Below are 15989 nucleotides of genomic sequence, written 5' to 3'. Positions count from 1 at the left end.
TTCACATTTTTAATCAATTTATTGTTATACTTCTTGTTCTTGTTCTTCTTCATCTTCTCCTCATGCTTCTTCTTATAGTCATCTTGACCTTCTTATTCATTGTCTCCTCCTTCAACTTATTTTCATTTTTCTCCTCCTCCTTCTCCTCCTCCTCGTCCTCCTCCTCCTCATCCTTCTTCTTCTCTCTCTCTCTCTCTCTCTCTCTCTCTCTCTCTCTCTCTCTCTCTCTGTCTCTTCTCTCTCTCTCTCTCCCCCCCGCCCCCTAAGAAGAGTTTACAAGCCGTGAAGTGTTCTATTCTACCACACACTTCTCTCTAGAAATGGCCTCTGGTCCTAAGTGGACTCAGTTTGCAATGAATAGAAAGATTGGAAGCCAGAAATGATTCTTCATTGAACTGCTTTTCTCATGTACTCATCTAGGTCAGGAAAGGCTGCCAAAGTAGGCACCCTGTGGTTGTCTGTCTTCTTTGACACAAGACAAAGAAGCCTCTCTTCTTGGCCCCTCGTGGATAATAGCTTTGCAATGCCTCCTCAGGCCAAGGAAAGAACACATGATAGGCAGGTCCACAGCCCCTGGGGATCATGAAGGACCTGCAGATTTATGCCCCATCATTACACTTTGTTTTATGCACAAGTCCCACCATACTCTTCCTGGGCATTTGGTGGACGCACACTGTGTTTTGGCTCCCAGTTTTCTTGAGCCCACTGTGACTCACTGCTCCCTACCCTCTGATGGTTCCACTTACTCTGATGGTTCGAGACAATTTGCAGAAGCTCAAAGTTTTCTGGATCCTCCTGCTGGAGCAAGTGTGCATCTAAGGCCCTGCGGATGATGACTGGAGTCGTGTCCTGGCAGGTCACCTGAGCAGGGTTGGAGAAAGTTCATCAGAGAGGGAATTTGGGAGTAGCTACCCAGAGGACAGTGCTCAAGGACAATCAGAGACAACTGAGCTCTCAACACAAGGGCACCATCTTGTTACCCTGCTACCTGAGGCCTTCATGTGATCATGTGGGGTCTTCCTATGTGCTTCTAGGCCAATCTTGGTACAAGAGTTTGCTTCAACCTGCTATGCCCTATAGGGACAAGGGAATAAGGACCAAAAGGCTTTGTACAGACACACTTTAGTCCCATCAAGATGGGAGGAATGGTTCAGTGGACTTCCATATTCTTGCTCTGGTCTGGGATGTAGCTGCATTTTTTGTGTGGACCAGGCACAAACCCTAGGTGCTTTGGTCCTGACAGCCAGGGCACAACACACACTAGGACTCTTTAATGACAGGCATGGAAGTTGCTGGCCTCAAGAGTGTCAGTGCTTGCTGGGGTGTCAGGAGGTTCGGACCCAGCAGGTGCAGTGGTTCAACATGGCTCCCCTGGAGGTGGACACCAGAGTCTCGTAATGGATACTCCACGCCCAGGAAAATTCTGCAGAGAGAGTCGCTAAATCTCTATTCTCATACATGCAAACTAGGACACTAATGGGCCCCTACCCACCCTAATCATCCCACAATGGCTCCCTTCCCTTCAACCAGCAACATGTCCCCTCCCACACACAAGAAAATGACTGCCAACTCCTCTGCTTCAACCTCCATTGTTCAATATACTCCTCCTCAATACCAAGATCAGTAGAGGATGGCCTGTACTCTCGATATTTCTCTGACCTCCTCTGAACCCAGGACTCACTCCTGCACTTCTGACCTGCACACCCCAAAACACAAAGGCCCACTCCCACCCAGACCTGGCATGCTGCTACTCTCCCGCCTCTTTCTTCCTCACTTCCTGCTCTCCTTCCTGACCTTCCAGAAGCTCCAGTTCAAGAAGACAGGCCTAGTCCAAGGTGTTTGCTGTGGACTTGGTCTTCCCCAGTGTGGGCTCCCAAGAGACTCCCCTGCTCGAAGACTCACCAGGATGCTCTTATACTTTGTCGGTTCATTTTCTAGGTAGACGTGAATGAGGCATCTGCCTCTCACCCGCTTATTGTACTGGGGCTGTGAGGAATACCGAGTGGAGACCCCTGATGTCCTGGGCTCCAGCTCTGCCCCTTCCCAGGGAGAAGGCTCTGGCTCTGGGGTTGGCTTAGGAGCCGTGACAGGAACTGAGCTGGTAGCTAGAGGAGAAAAGATGCCAACATGGCTGCCTTGCCCTGACCTTGGCACAGACAGACAATACCCCTGCTGCCAGGAAGACCTCAGGCCCTTAGCCCACACAAGACCTCTTTGCAGACTGGGGTCACTTCCTGAGTGGACAGAGGCTTATCCTAATTTCCAGCCCAACACCAGGCATACAGACACCCCGCAGTGGGACAACAGTCGGACCTTTCCTCATATACCCTTAGGTACTCACCCCAGTCCGCCTGGCTCTCTGGCTCTGCCTGGCTTGATATGCCATCTTCAGTTGGGGCCTGGAGGCGGTGTGCTTGGTGCTCCAGATACAAGCCAACCAGCAAGAGCCACATGCATGGCAGCAGCAGCTGCAGACTCAGCGAGCCTGGAGGCTGATGGGAAGCCTCCGTGTAGAAGTTCACCCAGGTCCCCAAGAAGGAAGGTGAGGCACTGTGGGGAGGCAGGTGTGGAGTCAGCAAAACCCTGGCCTTGCCTTTGCCACGGCCTCCAGAGCAAACCTCTGACCCGACACTCCTGAACCGTCCCTGGTTCTGAACACACCAGTCCACCTCAGACAAGACACAGTGGCTGTACGGGCAGGGACAGGACAGGTCGCTACAGACAAAGAACCTTCAACGAAGGAGCGTTAGATCCATGGTATGACCAGCTCTCCCCTCCTCTGGGCAGGCCTGACACTCTTCTTCCTCTTGGCTACTTGCTCTCCAACCTGGAATGCACCTTCCAGGAGTGTCTGTCCTCCTGCCCACTCTTCTCAGGGCTCAAGAGACACCTCCTCCCCTGGCGTGGGCTGCAATGCTACCTCATTCTCTGTAAGCTCTCACTGAGTCCCCCTGAGTAGCAGTGGACCTCTCTTTTCCCATGAGTGCAGGCCACATCTCTGTGGCCCTGGGGGAGGACAGGGAGGTGTAGTGTGTGGGGATCCATTGTCCCAGGGGCTTCCCCAGAGCACCATGACTCCACCTACAACTCCCTGCCTTACCCCTCCTACTGTTGAAGCCCCACACCTTACACTGCAGGCAGAAAACAGAATTGGGGAAAACAGTCTTTCCTCAGCCTTCCCAAGTCAAATCACCTTGCAGGTCCCTATTCCGGAAACAAGGAGCCCACCCTCTTGACCCCAAGCCCATTCCATGTTGAAGTTGGTCCAGGGTTCCACCATATTCACTGAAGAGGACAACGTGCACTTATGCCTCATGGAGTCAGGGATGCAGTCTCATGTAGGATATGTATTCATGGCACCTATGGTTTTAGGCTGACCCCCATGAAAAGGGACACAATGGAAGTCATTTGCACCCCATTTTTCACTGAATTGTGAAACGTGACTGGAAACATGTCTTCACACAGTGGGTGCTTTCTACATGTTCATCAGGGAATGAGCCCAAACTGCTGATTCCCACATATCTCTGGGTGTGGGAGCTGCCATGTCCAAAGCCCCTGTCCAGCTATGTCCCAACTAGGACGCTTTATCCCACTATGTATACTAACATGTCTTTATTAACCAAAAAGTGCTTTTCCCAAGGCCCGAGTTTTGAGACGCCTCTGGCACAGATCTACTTTCTTCACGAAGCCAACATCACACCAGAAAGACCACCTGGCCTCACTGAGTCCACCTGGGAATGAGCTCAGCGAACACCATTGAGCTGTGGTGCCTAGTGTGTGGGGACTGCTCCAGGGACCTCTGTGGATCAGCTGGAGTCAGGATGGTTTCTCTGCCTGAGAGGGGGAGTTCATTCCCCTTGCAAGCCTGTGGCAGGCACCTCCAGGACTCGTCCCATTCGGGACGGACATTCCACTATGAGTGTGGTCCTCTATCTCATTAGGGATCACAAACCTTTGGGTCCCTGAGAGGTACATGGCAGCCCCAAGACCCAGGCATGAGGGGGCTACACACTTGGGCTTGGTGGTCTGGTGCTTACCTTGGGAACAAGAGATCCAGCACCTGCTGGGTGGGGATGAAATCCCAGGAGATGAACCCCATGTTGCTGCTGAAATGTAGATTCCTCCCACAAATGACAGGCAGGAGCTCATTCCTAAGCTGGTCCTGCCTGTAAGGTTCAAGGCTCTGTACCCTGAAGGGCTCCTCCGTGTTCTGATCATTTTCACCCTGGGTTGGGACCAAGAATGGTGGGTTCAAAATGGAAATGGTGACAAACAGAAAAATGACTTGTGCGAATACACTAGAGTCAAAGCACAATGGGACAGTTCCCATCAGTACAAACACACACACACACACACACACACACACACACACACACACAAACACAGTCAGAATAGGAGTCCTGGGCCATTCATCAGGGATCAGATAGAGGGCCTGCTGGGCTCACCTGCCCTGTGCTACTCACTGTTTCTCTTGAGCTCCTCTGCGACAATTGCCAGAGGCTCTGGCGTCTAAGTTGAAGCCTCACCCACTGTAGCCACAAAAGGGCTAGTTGGCCCCCCTGAGATTCCTGGGAGCCTGAGGCTCGGCATTGTTTGCAACCACAGGAGAACATCCTTCTCACTCCAGTGGCTCCAACCAAATGAACTTGGATGGCTTGGTCAGTGAGGTGGGTGCCTGGATACCAGGGTTCCATGTTCTGTTTGATCCATTGTCAAGGCAATGATGTCATTTCCTGTGTCCATACCTGACCCTCTTTTCACATAAGACAACTTTCAAAAGCCCTATGGGCTGCTGATTTCTCCTCCATGCCTACCCATAAAAGGTGCCCAGGTGTTCACCAACAACTACCCAAATACCCCCACCAGCATCTGCCCTGCTTGGTGCCACTAGAGTTCCAGCTTGGAGCCTTCAAAAGTGCATTCACAACCAGTCCTTCCCTCTCAGCAGCTTTTGGACCCTGGTCCCATCATTGTGCAACTCATGGTGTGCCCAGTCTTTTCTGGAAAGTAGGGTAGCATCTAATCTCTAGGGTTTATTGTGTCTATTGGCCCATAACACCCTCTATTCTCTCTGAAACCAGAGATGGGACTCACAGGTGGCTAAAGCACAAATGTAGAGATGGGACAATCACAAGAAGGAGAGAGACAGAGAATGCACCCAACTCAATCAGGCCTCTGTCCCACACTGGGACGTGGCCAATGTCCGTCCCTTCGTGGCTGCAGTTCCCACTCTACACCATGACAAGTTGGAGGTGACTGAGATGCAGAGGCTGCTCCCCTCTGCCATACAACTTCCCAAGGCTTCTCCTAAGATTTCAAAAGGGCCAAGTGCGTCTAGTGTTGGGGTCTCACAGAGACTCCGAGGTACCACAGCATCCTGCTGCCCAGAACCAGTTCACCCCTCACCTCAAGGGGTTCAGCCTCTGGATTCATGGGAATTGAAGTGGCTACAGGTGATGGGATATCATCTCCAAGACTGAGTTATGCCAAGTCCATGACCCCTGCCTGCATCCCTGTCTCCAGCACCACTCCCCTCTCTCTCTTTCCTCCTCAGACCAAACAAATCCATTTAGCAAGTGTGTCCTGGGATAAAGACATGACAGTCACCCATCCTCTCATTACAAAAACACTGAGGCTCAGCCAACACGGATCCCACCAGGAACACAGGCATAAACTCAGACTCTGATCCTCCCAGCCGAGCCTCAGTGGAGCCTGGACTCCCAGCCTCCTGAGAAGAGGAAACAGAGGTGCCCAGCTGAGCCACCTTGGATGCAGCCACACACAAACTGAACTTATCAATGCCTCTTGCTCTCAGTTGTGAGTAAGAGGGGAGGTAGTGTTTCACAACCCCGGACATCAAGTGCAGTCTCTAGGCTTTGGGCTGTGCCCTGGCCTCTCTCTATCTGCCCAGGCCCTCCAACTCACACTGGCCTTTTACCCAACTTCCTCCTAGGGCCAAACTCAATCCTGCCTCTCAATTTCTGCTGCCTTCCCCAACACACTGCTCCCAAAAATGAGCAGGGCTGGCTCTCTGAGATCATGCTGGTGCCAGCACAATGCCACCCCACTGACATAATTCTGAGTCCCAACCTAGGCACTCCAGCTGTCTTTGCCACACCTGGCCTGTTTGGGCTCTGGCTCTTGCTCTTTTCATTCATGTGCATGTGTTTTGAGGTTTTGTGTTTCTCCCACTGCAGAACTGCAGCTGTAGCAGGGTAGAGCTCATGAGGGTGACATTCTGACCCACTTCCAATCCCATCAGGACTGTTAACTGGGGTGACTGCTGGAACACAGTGATGAGTGAACACATGGGAGGTGGTTGGACCCACCTTGCCTCTGAGTGGCTTCCTTTCAGGACAGGAGTGCTAGGGATGGGAGTCCCTGGCGTGGGATGCTTTGGACAAGGCGTGACCATGGGCTCTCTTTCCTGGCAAAAATGGCTCCACTCAGCAGGGAGAGCACTGTCATTCCTGGTGGCTAACAACAGCCCTGGACCCCAGAAAGGAACCCACACTCAATATTTACGTCTGAGTGTGCGTGTCCTCGAGGAAATGCACCTGATCCCAGGTGCAAAGTGGTAAGTCCTCTAACTCCAGGGGCCAAGAAGGGACATCTGAGTTTCCCTTGTCCTTCTTTCCCTCTGCTGAAACCATGGTGTCCTCACACTAACCACAGTTAGGACCCTGGCTTCATTCCCCAATGAGGATCATTAGGCTCCATAAAGGACAGTCTCTAAGATGCTCAGTGGACCAACCCCCTCTGCACAGTGCATAACCCTATTGACTCAAGATGCAAGAGGATTTCTATTCAGGAAAACCAGGAAAGGGAGAGCCTTTCTCAAGGACACAAGGACATTAGTGGGTGAGGGAGTACTTAATGGATGGAAAACTACGGCCACCACCAACTTCCAGGAGCATATATGGCCCTTTAGGCACAGGTCCATACCCTTTTTTCCAATCAAGTTTTTCAGAGAATTGAGGCTGCCTTCTAGATGGCACCTCCACACAGTAGGGGGTCTCCCACTTCTTCCACAGGTACGTAGTGGGCAATGGGCCTCCCACTATGTGCATCTAAGAAAACTCTGTGGGCATCTGTAGCCTTTCAAGACCCTGGAAACCATGCGGGCACCCCAGCACCAGCAGAGCATTTCTGCACATCACAACAATCACCCCAGGAGAGAACTCTCCATTCCACTCTGTACTATGCCCTGCCATCTGTACTGATCAGTCCAACCCCTCTCCTTCCTGTTTCTTCATTATACTACCATGGTTCCCACACATGGATGCCAGGGTGCTTGTGGCCCACTCCAACCATTTGGGTTCCAGGAACAAATGACACAGTGGAATGTGTTTGGGAACTTCTGGATGACGGGAAGTCCCACCCTCCAGGTTTTCATCTTCAACGCAATGAGTGCAGAGGGAGCCAGGAGGGCTCTGTCAGGTAGAGAGAGGTGGGAGCTAACTGAGCCTCAACTAAGTGCCCAGGACTCTTGGTTCAGAGCTGATGTTATGTGGAATTGTTGAGAGACGTGAAGAAAACCCAGCTCACTGTATGCAGAGACAGCAGATGCCCTCACATGGTCAGGCTGCTGTGCTTCTCAGAGCCCCAAGATGTTACACAGGTGTGGAGGTGGGGAACCCAAGTGCCAGCCCAGGCTGCTCCTGAGCACCTCTACCTAGATTCGAAGTACGTGACTCTGCATCAGAGTCATCACATCAATGCATCCTGGCCCCCCACCCCAAAAGTTCTCTCAGAGACACTGAGGTTCCACTGGCTCTGGACTTGCCCTTCTCTGGGGTTCTGGGGGCCCATTAATTAGGAGGTCACAACAATTCTCAGCACACAGGCTGAGCCCACTGAGATCCCAGGAGTATCCAGGCATTGCTTCTATTAATAGTCCATCATGACCCAGGACACAGTGGACACGTATTGCACTCACCTAAAGAAACCACCAGGCCCAGGGCCTTTGTGCCACTGGCCTGCAGAGACCTGGAGGAGGAGGCAATCTATAGGCTGCGTGGAACCAAAGACCCTAGATCCTGGGATCTGAGCTGGACAGACAGCTCATGTGCACACAGTCAACATTGTCACTGAGAGTGCAATTGAAACACCTGCAGAGTTGACAATGGACCTGATATGCCCAAGAGTAGGGGTGAATTGCATCCCTTGAAAATGATCCTGTCCAGAGAAAGGCAAATTTTGGAGGATTTCACTTATCTCAGATTCTCAATTATCAGGTTCATAAAAACATAAAGTACAATGTTCTTTTCCTGGGCCTGGGAGGGCAGTAGAATTCAGCATTGATGGTAAGAGTATGTCCACGAGAGTTCTGGAGATGCATGGTGGTGACGCCTATACACTAACATGAACATGCTTAATGCCACTCAACTGTGTACTCCAAAATGGTTTAATTACAAAACGGATGTTTGGTGTCAATTACCACAATGTAAACACGTGGGAGACTGCTGATTGACTCATCTTAGCATAGTTTGTATTGTGATGGCAGAATACAAGACACTGGGTAATTCACAGCACAGATTTTATTTCTCAAACTTGGGAGGCTGGAAGACTAAGACCGGGGGCCAACTTGTAAGAACGTTCTTGTTGTGTCCTCCTGGGGAAGCAGGTGAAACAGGGACAAGGGCTGCTTTGAGAACCCCCATCCCAGGGAAGGAGAATCCATGGCCTAAGCACATCTTCAAGTTCCCACCCACTAACACATCATAATGCAGAGACAGAATAGAATGACAGTCCATGCTCCCCAGAACATCCCAACTTCTTGGCATGAGTCCATTTCTGCAACATTTCACAAGTCATAATTTTGGATAAGACAAGAGTTAAGCTGAACACATGGGGAGAGGGCTCCCTTCTCATCTGCTGCTTGCAGTGTTGCATGTGGCCTTACATCACGGAGGTTCTGCACAACAGCTCCGACTGCCCTCCTACCACATCCCCATGGGGCTGACTCACACTCAAGTTCTGAACACTCCCAAGTCCAGAAACCAGAAATGTTACAAGAAATCCTAAAGTCCGCCCAAAACACCAGTCTACACAAGCTCAAGTCTCTTACAAAAATGCCAGAGTATTTGCATCTAAACGCTGCATATCTTCTTCCTGTAGCACTTCCATTATCTCTAGATGACTTCTGACACCTAATACAATGAAAGGGCAGTGTCATTCTCTGTAACACTGTAAGATCCAGGAAACAAGGAGGAGAGAAGTATCTGTCCAGAGAGACACAACTCCTTTCCTGATACTTTGGATTTCCAGATGGTGGGGACCATGGATACAAAAGAATGGGTGCAGGTCAACTGCACTTTCTTGCTTTGCATTGAGGGGAGGAAACACTGCAGCCAGGATGAGGGCTTCTAGGAGCTGATATCCTTCAATTCAACATCTGGATACATCTGACTTTCAGGCTGGAAGACTTTCTAGCAGGGGATCCAAGGATTTGCCTACTGTGGAAGAAATCCAAAAGAATAACTTACTTTAAAGGGCATCAAAGAGGTTTAGGAGGGAGGGAGCCAATCCAATTGTCTAGACCACTTTTAGAGGTCACGGGGTGGGTTCCAATGCAAAACACCACAGTCCCATGGAGAATTCTGCAGTGTGTTGGTGATTAAACACAATGTGTGAATCCAGGGGTCACTAGGTCCTCTCAGCCATAAGGAGGGAACTTGCCATAAAGGAACTAGGACAAGGATGAGAAGAAGGCTCAGTGGGGAGAGATCTGAAGGAAGGAAAGTGTACTCATTAGAAAAGTGTCCCCCGAAAATTCTTAGGCAGCCAAAAGTCGTGTGAATTTATGTGGAAAAAGAGTCTTTGTACAGTGATGAAGCTAAGAGCTCACATGATGGAACACAGCATCAACGAGGCCCAAATCTAATATCTTATATTCTTGTAGGAAGAGGGGAGTCTAGACCTAGAGACCAGGGAGACTTGGGGATAGAGCCTATGTGAGGTTGGAGCCAGGATGGGATGCCCATACGGGAACCACAGATCATGGACAGCAGTAGAAGAGTGGGCAAGGGTTGGGAGAGTTGGGGGGACAGTCCCCTTGAAACCTGGGAGGGGTTATGGCACTGGGACAGCCCAACACCTACTGTGTTGAGCCTCTGGAGCTCAACGGAAGACATTTCCTCTGTTGTTGGCCACCCAGTTAACAGGGTTTGGTTCCAGCAGCCTAGGACCCAGCTGAAGGTCTGAGCATGTTGGCCGTGCAGGGTGGATCTGGACCGCAGACACCCTCATCAGAGACTGTAGGGTCTCAGCCCTGAGGCAAGACAAGCACTAAGTCAGGCCAGGTGGGGAAACGGCTAGGCACACACTGTGGGGGCTGGTGCTTGTGTTACTGGGAGCACTTCTGATCCCAGTTCCCTGATCTGCTGCCAACACAGGCTACAGAGGAGGGTACAGGGAAACAGACCACTGATCTGCCCCACTCAGTGGGCCCAGGCCAACACCACACCCAGCAGCCTCCTGCCATGCCCAATGAGTCTCGACGCGGCCCCCTCTTCCCATCCTGAGAGCTCTTCCCTTCCTCATGTGCCACTACCTCCCTACTGTTTCTGGTAATATCTACTCTGTGAGATGACGACATCCGTGGGTACTGCTCTCTCATCCCAGGACAGTGTGGTCCCACACACCCTGGTGAAATGGGCCACCTGGAGGCTGGACCTGGAGGTCCTTGAGGCTGAATGGCAGGTGTGGTCCTCTGGCACTTTATTATTTAAGTTAAAAAAACAAAGACAAAAACAAAAAACAGGTCTTGGTGCTCAAAAATGTTTGATTTGCATATTCTCATCCCCTAACCCCAATATTTTCATTATTTCCTCACATATGAAATCTTACTAGCAGAAAGTTAATTTCGTATTATACAAAGTTGATTGAAATAACATTGGTATAAATAATCAATCACCATACTTTCAATTTTTGTTCTGCTTTCCTGTTAGAAACCACGTGGATACAAGAGAACAGAGGATAGACTCATGGAAGTGCTTGAAATGACAGGAAGCTCCCATTCAAGCTCAGCATTCAGTCCTGGACAGGGTAAGACCAGGCCACTTTGACATCTGTTCCAAAGAGTCTACCAGACAGAATCCTCTGACTGATCCCTGACTGAGCCATAAGAACTGGCTAGAAAAGCCTTCACATCCTCAATACATTCTTCACTTCAGAATACTGGACAACCATGGATATCCATCTCTCGTTACCTTGCTCCCCAGCCAACCATTCTTCAACAAATTCAAAGGAGCAACTCATGCAAGCCCACAGAAAGGGATGTTCACTACACACATCCATGTGGGAAAAAGACAACTGGTATTTCTTGTTTGGGCTATTTCAAATGAAATCCCTTCTGCATGACCTCCACAAACCCAACGAAAATATTTGTGAAATTCCCACGTAGAAGACAAGATACACTTGCCAAGGAGGCAGTGCCAAGAATTTTGACACTCCAAATGTAGAGTGTGTGTTTAGGAGGCAGTCACAGTTTCCATGAGAGAGTCCCATGAAATCAATTAGGAAGATCCATGCTCTAGCCCTACCATACAAGAGATGTGACCTTGAAAGAGTCACTTGGTCTTAGCAACCATCATCACTAACCACTAAGTCAATGAATAAAGGTCCTCAGGTGTCAAGCTACAAAATGTGGGATGAGCATGGATGAGGATGGGTGGGAGAAGTCTCCCCCTCAAACACAATTGGGGAAGGCTGTGCCTGCCCTCAAGTGGCTGGGGGCCGGGGATCCTCCACAGAGGGGGATTCCAAACCTCACTTCCCCTGACCCAGCCCAGAAGACCAGGTAGAGTCCAAGGACCCTGGGAAGGCCCAATGGTAATAAAGGTCCAAAGGAACTAGGGATCTGCCTAGACCCTCAATCCCCTACTCTGAGCAGGGCTGCATGACGAGGCCAGAGGCCATCCACAGCAATCTGCTTTTAAGGAAAACTAAGGGACTACAGGCTGCCTCTGGCTCCCTGAATCAGGGTGGTGTTTTCATACAGCAAGACCACTTCCTCACATTTGACCAGCAGCTCATGCACTGACAGCACAATGGCTGGCCTGACTCAGGCCCTGATGAATGAAACAGAAAATTCATAGCAAACCCATCTTTAGCTCTTCCACATCATCAGGGGGTGTGATTCATTTCCATCAACAAGGATGTCTGAAATGGTGTCTGAACATGCTGGGGACTCACCTCTGTGTGGAACTCTTCAGGAAAAAGGGCATCAAATCTCATGAAGCAACTTTTCTCTCTTCTAGCCCATAGACAATGCAAGGAAACTGCATGATACCAGAGGCTCACTTCTCTCTTCTCATATCTTCTGGTAATGAATCATTAATGCTTCCTTCAAGGTGAAGCAGAAGCCTGCATTCCCAGCTGCACAGAAGTATTTGAGGGCACTGTCTCCCTTAAAACCCAAGAAGAAAAACAGGTCATTAAAGAGGCATATGGATTAGAGTGCATGATCAATGATCCCTTCTCCCTGGAGCCTTCCACACGCCCATCTTCCACGTTCACAGAGCAATGCTTGGCCATTCTCAAAGACCAGGAGACCATGATGCTCATCACCAGGAAGTCAATAAGGAACACGAACAGAGCAGCATGTATTGCAGAAGGTGGCACACCAAGGATCTTCAGCACACCTGCTAGAACACAAGAGCTTAACTTCCGTATTGACTTTCTGCCACCTACCAAATACGATATTAGTGTCAAGCACAACATGCAGACATCCAAGCAGCAGGTGACACCGTGCATCCATTCACAGAAGTGGGCAACATCTGCATTGGAACAAGGAAGTATCTTATTCTTACTCATAAAAATCATCAGAAACAAAGAATAAAATGGATGGAAGACTTACCATTTCACTATTACATAGCTGTTGGAATTCCCTATTAAATAATACCTCCTCCAAAATAAAAGGTATCTATGACTTTTAAAAACTATGGTCTTTACTTAATATTTATGTATGCTATATCCCTGCCTAAGGCTTTTTGAGAAAGGAGCACATAGAATTGGATCTTTGAAAATTTCACATTTCCTGATAAATATTACTGCCTGTGTCAGGCATGGCGAAGTGAAACGTGGGACTTTGGATACTCAAACGCAATGTTGTGGGATTGGTGACCCTGACTCATAGACAGCATGTGGGTTCTATGAAAGCTAGTGAGGGAGCAGGGGTAACGAGGATGATTAACAGATGACCTCAGGGGATACTGGCGGATAGGCCAAACTGAAGAACATGTTCCAGCTAACATTGGTAGTTGGGCTCCTGAGCCCAGACCTGTTTTTAAAAAAGGTGCAGACAGGCAGTGTTCATGCACAAAATGTCTCATTTAAAAGTGGGTAATTTCAATGGCATCTAGTTACACATCTGATAAAATGGTTTGCCAACTTATGAATTTCATTCTAACAACAACAAAAAAACCTACAGACAATGAGACATACAAAGATAAAACCTTGTCTTCACCAGGACGCCTAGAAATAGGTTTTATTTGGCTCAGGCAAATACCTTTCAATAGAATTTCTGGTTTCTAAATGAACCTATTCAATTTTATACTGCACAGATCACAAGGTTTTCTTTATAGAATATTCTGTTCTTCTTAAAGCCTCACATAGAAAATATCTCAAAGGAAATATGAGGGGAATGACCCAAAGTGATGCAGATTTATTACAGAATGCCTAAGATACTGAGGATATATTTTGGCTCAGCCCATGGTATTGCTTCAATATTTTATTATTTTGTAAGTAATAAAATGTAACTTCATGTTGGATGATGTATTAAAGCCATGAAAATATCATCCAACATCATTCTTCCCAAAACATTAGCCCAATTTCTGTGCATGCTCACTTACTCTTTAGGAATTTTACTAATTATTTGAACGTTCTAGAGGACCTGTTAGACTCCTAATGGACAAACCATCCAACATACTCCAGAGAATGTAGGAGTGCCATAAGAAGAAAATAAGGTCAGCCTACAGCAATGGGCAGCTGCCTGCCCTAGGCTGGGAGGAGCACTGGCCATGGCACCAGGGCTGCTGGGCAGCAGAAGCCTCCACAGCCCTGCAGGGAGCCTGGAGCACAGCTCTGCATGACCATGCTCAGCCCTGGACAGATGCACATGAGTTCCCATCACAGGCTAGAGTGTGACAGTCCCAGGTGCATGCCTGTCATGCCAGCCACCAGGGAGGCTGAGGAATAGGAACCTTTGAGGTCAGCTTTGGCAATTAGTCCTTGTGGCCAAGGGGGAAAAAAATTACAAGGGACTCTGAGGGTGTAGCTCAGGTAGGTCACTTGACTAACAGGCTCAAGGACCTGGGTTCAATCCCCAGAACCACACATACACCAAAAAGTGACCTTGGAACATGGTTTAAAATGATGGGTCAGGTACACAGAAGGAAACAGGAAAGGGTTTTTAAAGCGAGGACTTAAAACAAAATCCACAGGTGCGACAGGAAAACAAAAGGACACAGAGTCAGTGAGACCTGAAGTACCTGGGCGGGTCTGTCTTTTAAACCGCCTCCTGCTTCCCAGGTCACACTGGGCTCCTCAGTCGCCCTCCCACTCTCCAGGGGCCTGGGGGTCAGGCCACCTCTTCTCCTCTGAGGTCCGCGGCGCAGGCCACACTGCTGAGGCCACCGCATCCTGAACAGGACCCTGCAAATCAAAATCCACCAGCTGTGACCAGTAGCTCCGCCGACGAAAGCCCTCAGGTGAGAACCGGGACAGCGGGGTCGGGGGTGGGCGCTGTGGGGACCGCCCCGGCGGCTCCAGGGGACAGGCAGCCCGGGACCGAGGCTCCAGGGCGGAGGCAGAGTCCTCCCGGGGCCCCACCCTCGTGTAGGCACCGAGACTGGGGCGGCTCCGGGCCAGCTCACCTTCTCCGCTCCTGGATCCCGGGAGCCAGACCCGCCACACCCGGAACTGCAGCCACGCCTCCAGGGCGCTACTTCCGGGCTCCTCCCACACGGAGCTGCGCGACCGCGGCTCCAAGTTTGCGCCCTGGCATAGGCCCCGCCCCCGTCTCCCTGGCGACGGCCCCACTTCGCTTCCGCATCAACCTCTGCGTGCTGAGGGCGGGGCCCTTGGCGCCGCGCCAGCCGTGCTGTCACCTCAGCTGGTGAGCTAGGGTGGGACAGCAACTAACTAGCGTCCTCACCTGTCTCCAACTTCCTAGGGGTGAGGCCTGCGGCTGCCCCTCGTGGCCGTGGGACCGAGTGGACGGGCCCTGGATGCTGGGCTTTCCCGTGCGAAATGGGCCTCAGCCAGGGGGATGGGACTGCTGCCCAAGAGGACAGGGCTCCTGAAAAGGCGCCTGCCACTCCCCCTGCTTTGAGGGACCGCCTCCAAGGGCCTCCTGGACTGACAGCTGCTGGCGAGGGCTTTCCTGGGCATATGTTGTGAGTCTGCCCCAGCCACAGGTCTGGAAGTGGGACCTTCCTTCAAGCAGGCACGACACTCAGGGTAGCACTGCCCTCTGGTGGCCGTGTGCAGTCAGCGATGTGGTAGAAAACAGACTCTCCAGGGTGTTGAGACTAAGCACCTAGGAGAAACCACACCAAAAGAAGTCAAGGACCCTCGCTTCCCAGGCTGCCCAGGAGATGGGCCTTGGGGTCCCCAGGGCGGCTGTGCCCTGATGTGCTTCCTCCTAGAAGCTTTCCTGCTTAACTGCTGAAGCGTTTGCTGTCACCCTGACCTCCATTACTGTTTCCATACATTCCCATTAACTAAGGTAACCTGGAAGGAGAACTCGGTTCCCTGTTGTTTGGAATGGCTAAAAGGATGCAAAGAGGCAGCACACAGTATGGATCAAATAGATGGTAGCTGATTGTATTAAGTAAAGGAAGTGTCAAGTAAGTGAAAGAATTGTCACTGCAGATATGATGGTGCCCTCCCTAATATTGTGTTTTATTTCTCTTCTTCAGTGTTTGGCACCCCTAGTGTTTGGCTGTGGTTGGTTTGGGGATAATACATGCTCTAAGGTGTAC

At 50.3% G+C, this 15989-nt stretch overlaps 1 protein-coding gene and 1 long non-coding RNA gene across 2 annotated transcripts in view; both read right to left on the bottom strand.

The window, feature by feature from the left end:
• LOC143380317 (uncharacterized) overlaps window positions 1–2480 on the bottom strand; it is a 69330-nt gene extending 66850 nt beyond the window's left edge. Inside the window, exons 1-3 of the mRNA XM_077105165.1 lie at window positions 2342–2480; window positions 1903–2105; window positions 747–861 (exon numbers count right to left, since the gene is read on the bottom strand). Of these exons, the coding sequence (XP_076961280.1) occupies window positions 747–861; window positions 1903–2105; window positions 2342–2453 (430 nt within the window). The 5' untranslated portion in view covers window positions 2454–2480. The remainder of the gene's footprint in view (window positions 1–746; window positions 862–1902; window positions 2106–2341) is intronic.
• Window positions 2481–2498: 18 nt separating this feature from the next.
• LOC143637880 (uncharacterized) lies at window positions 2499–14938 on the bottom strand. The gene is made up of 5 exons (XR_013154513.1): window positions 14880–14938; window positions 14496–14658; window positions 12199–12412; window positions 4038–4225; window positions 2499–2550 (listed from the first exon to the last, which is right to left on the bottom strand). It is a non-coding gene; the product is annotated as an uncharacterized LOC143637880 (long non-coding RNA).
• Window positions 14939–15989: the final 1051 nt, after the last annotated feature.

Source organism: Callospermophilus lateralis, chromosome 14 (genome assembly GCF_048772815.1).
Source record: "Callospermophilus lateralis isolate mCalLat2 chromosome 14, mCalLat2.hap1, whole genome shotgun sequence".
Lineage (NCBI taxonomy): Eukaryota > Metazoa > Chordata > Mammalia > Rodentia > Sciuridae > Callospermophilus > Callospermophilus lateralis.
This window is presented reverse-complemented; position numbering and strand designations above follow the sequence as displayed.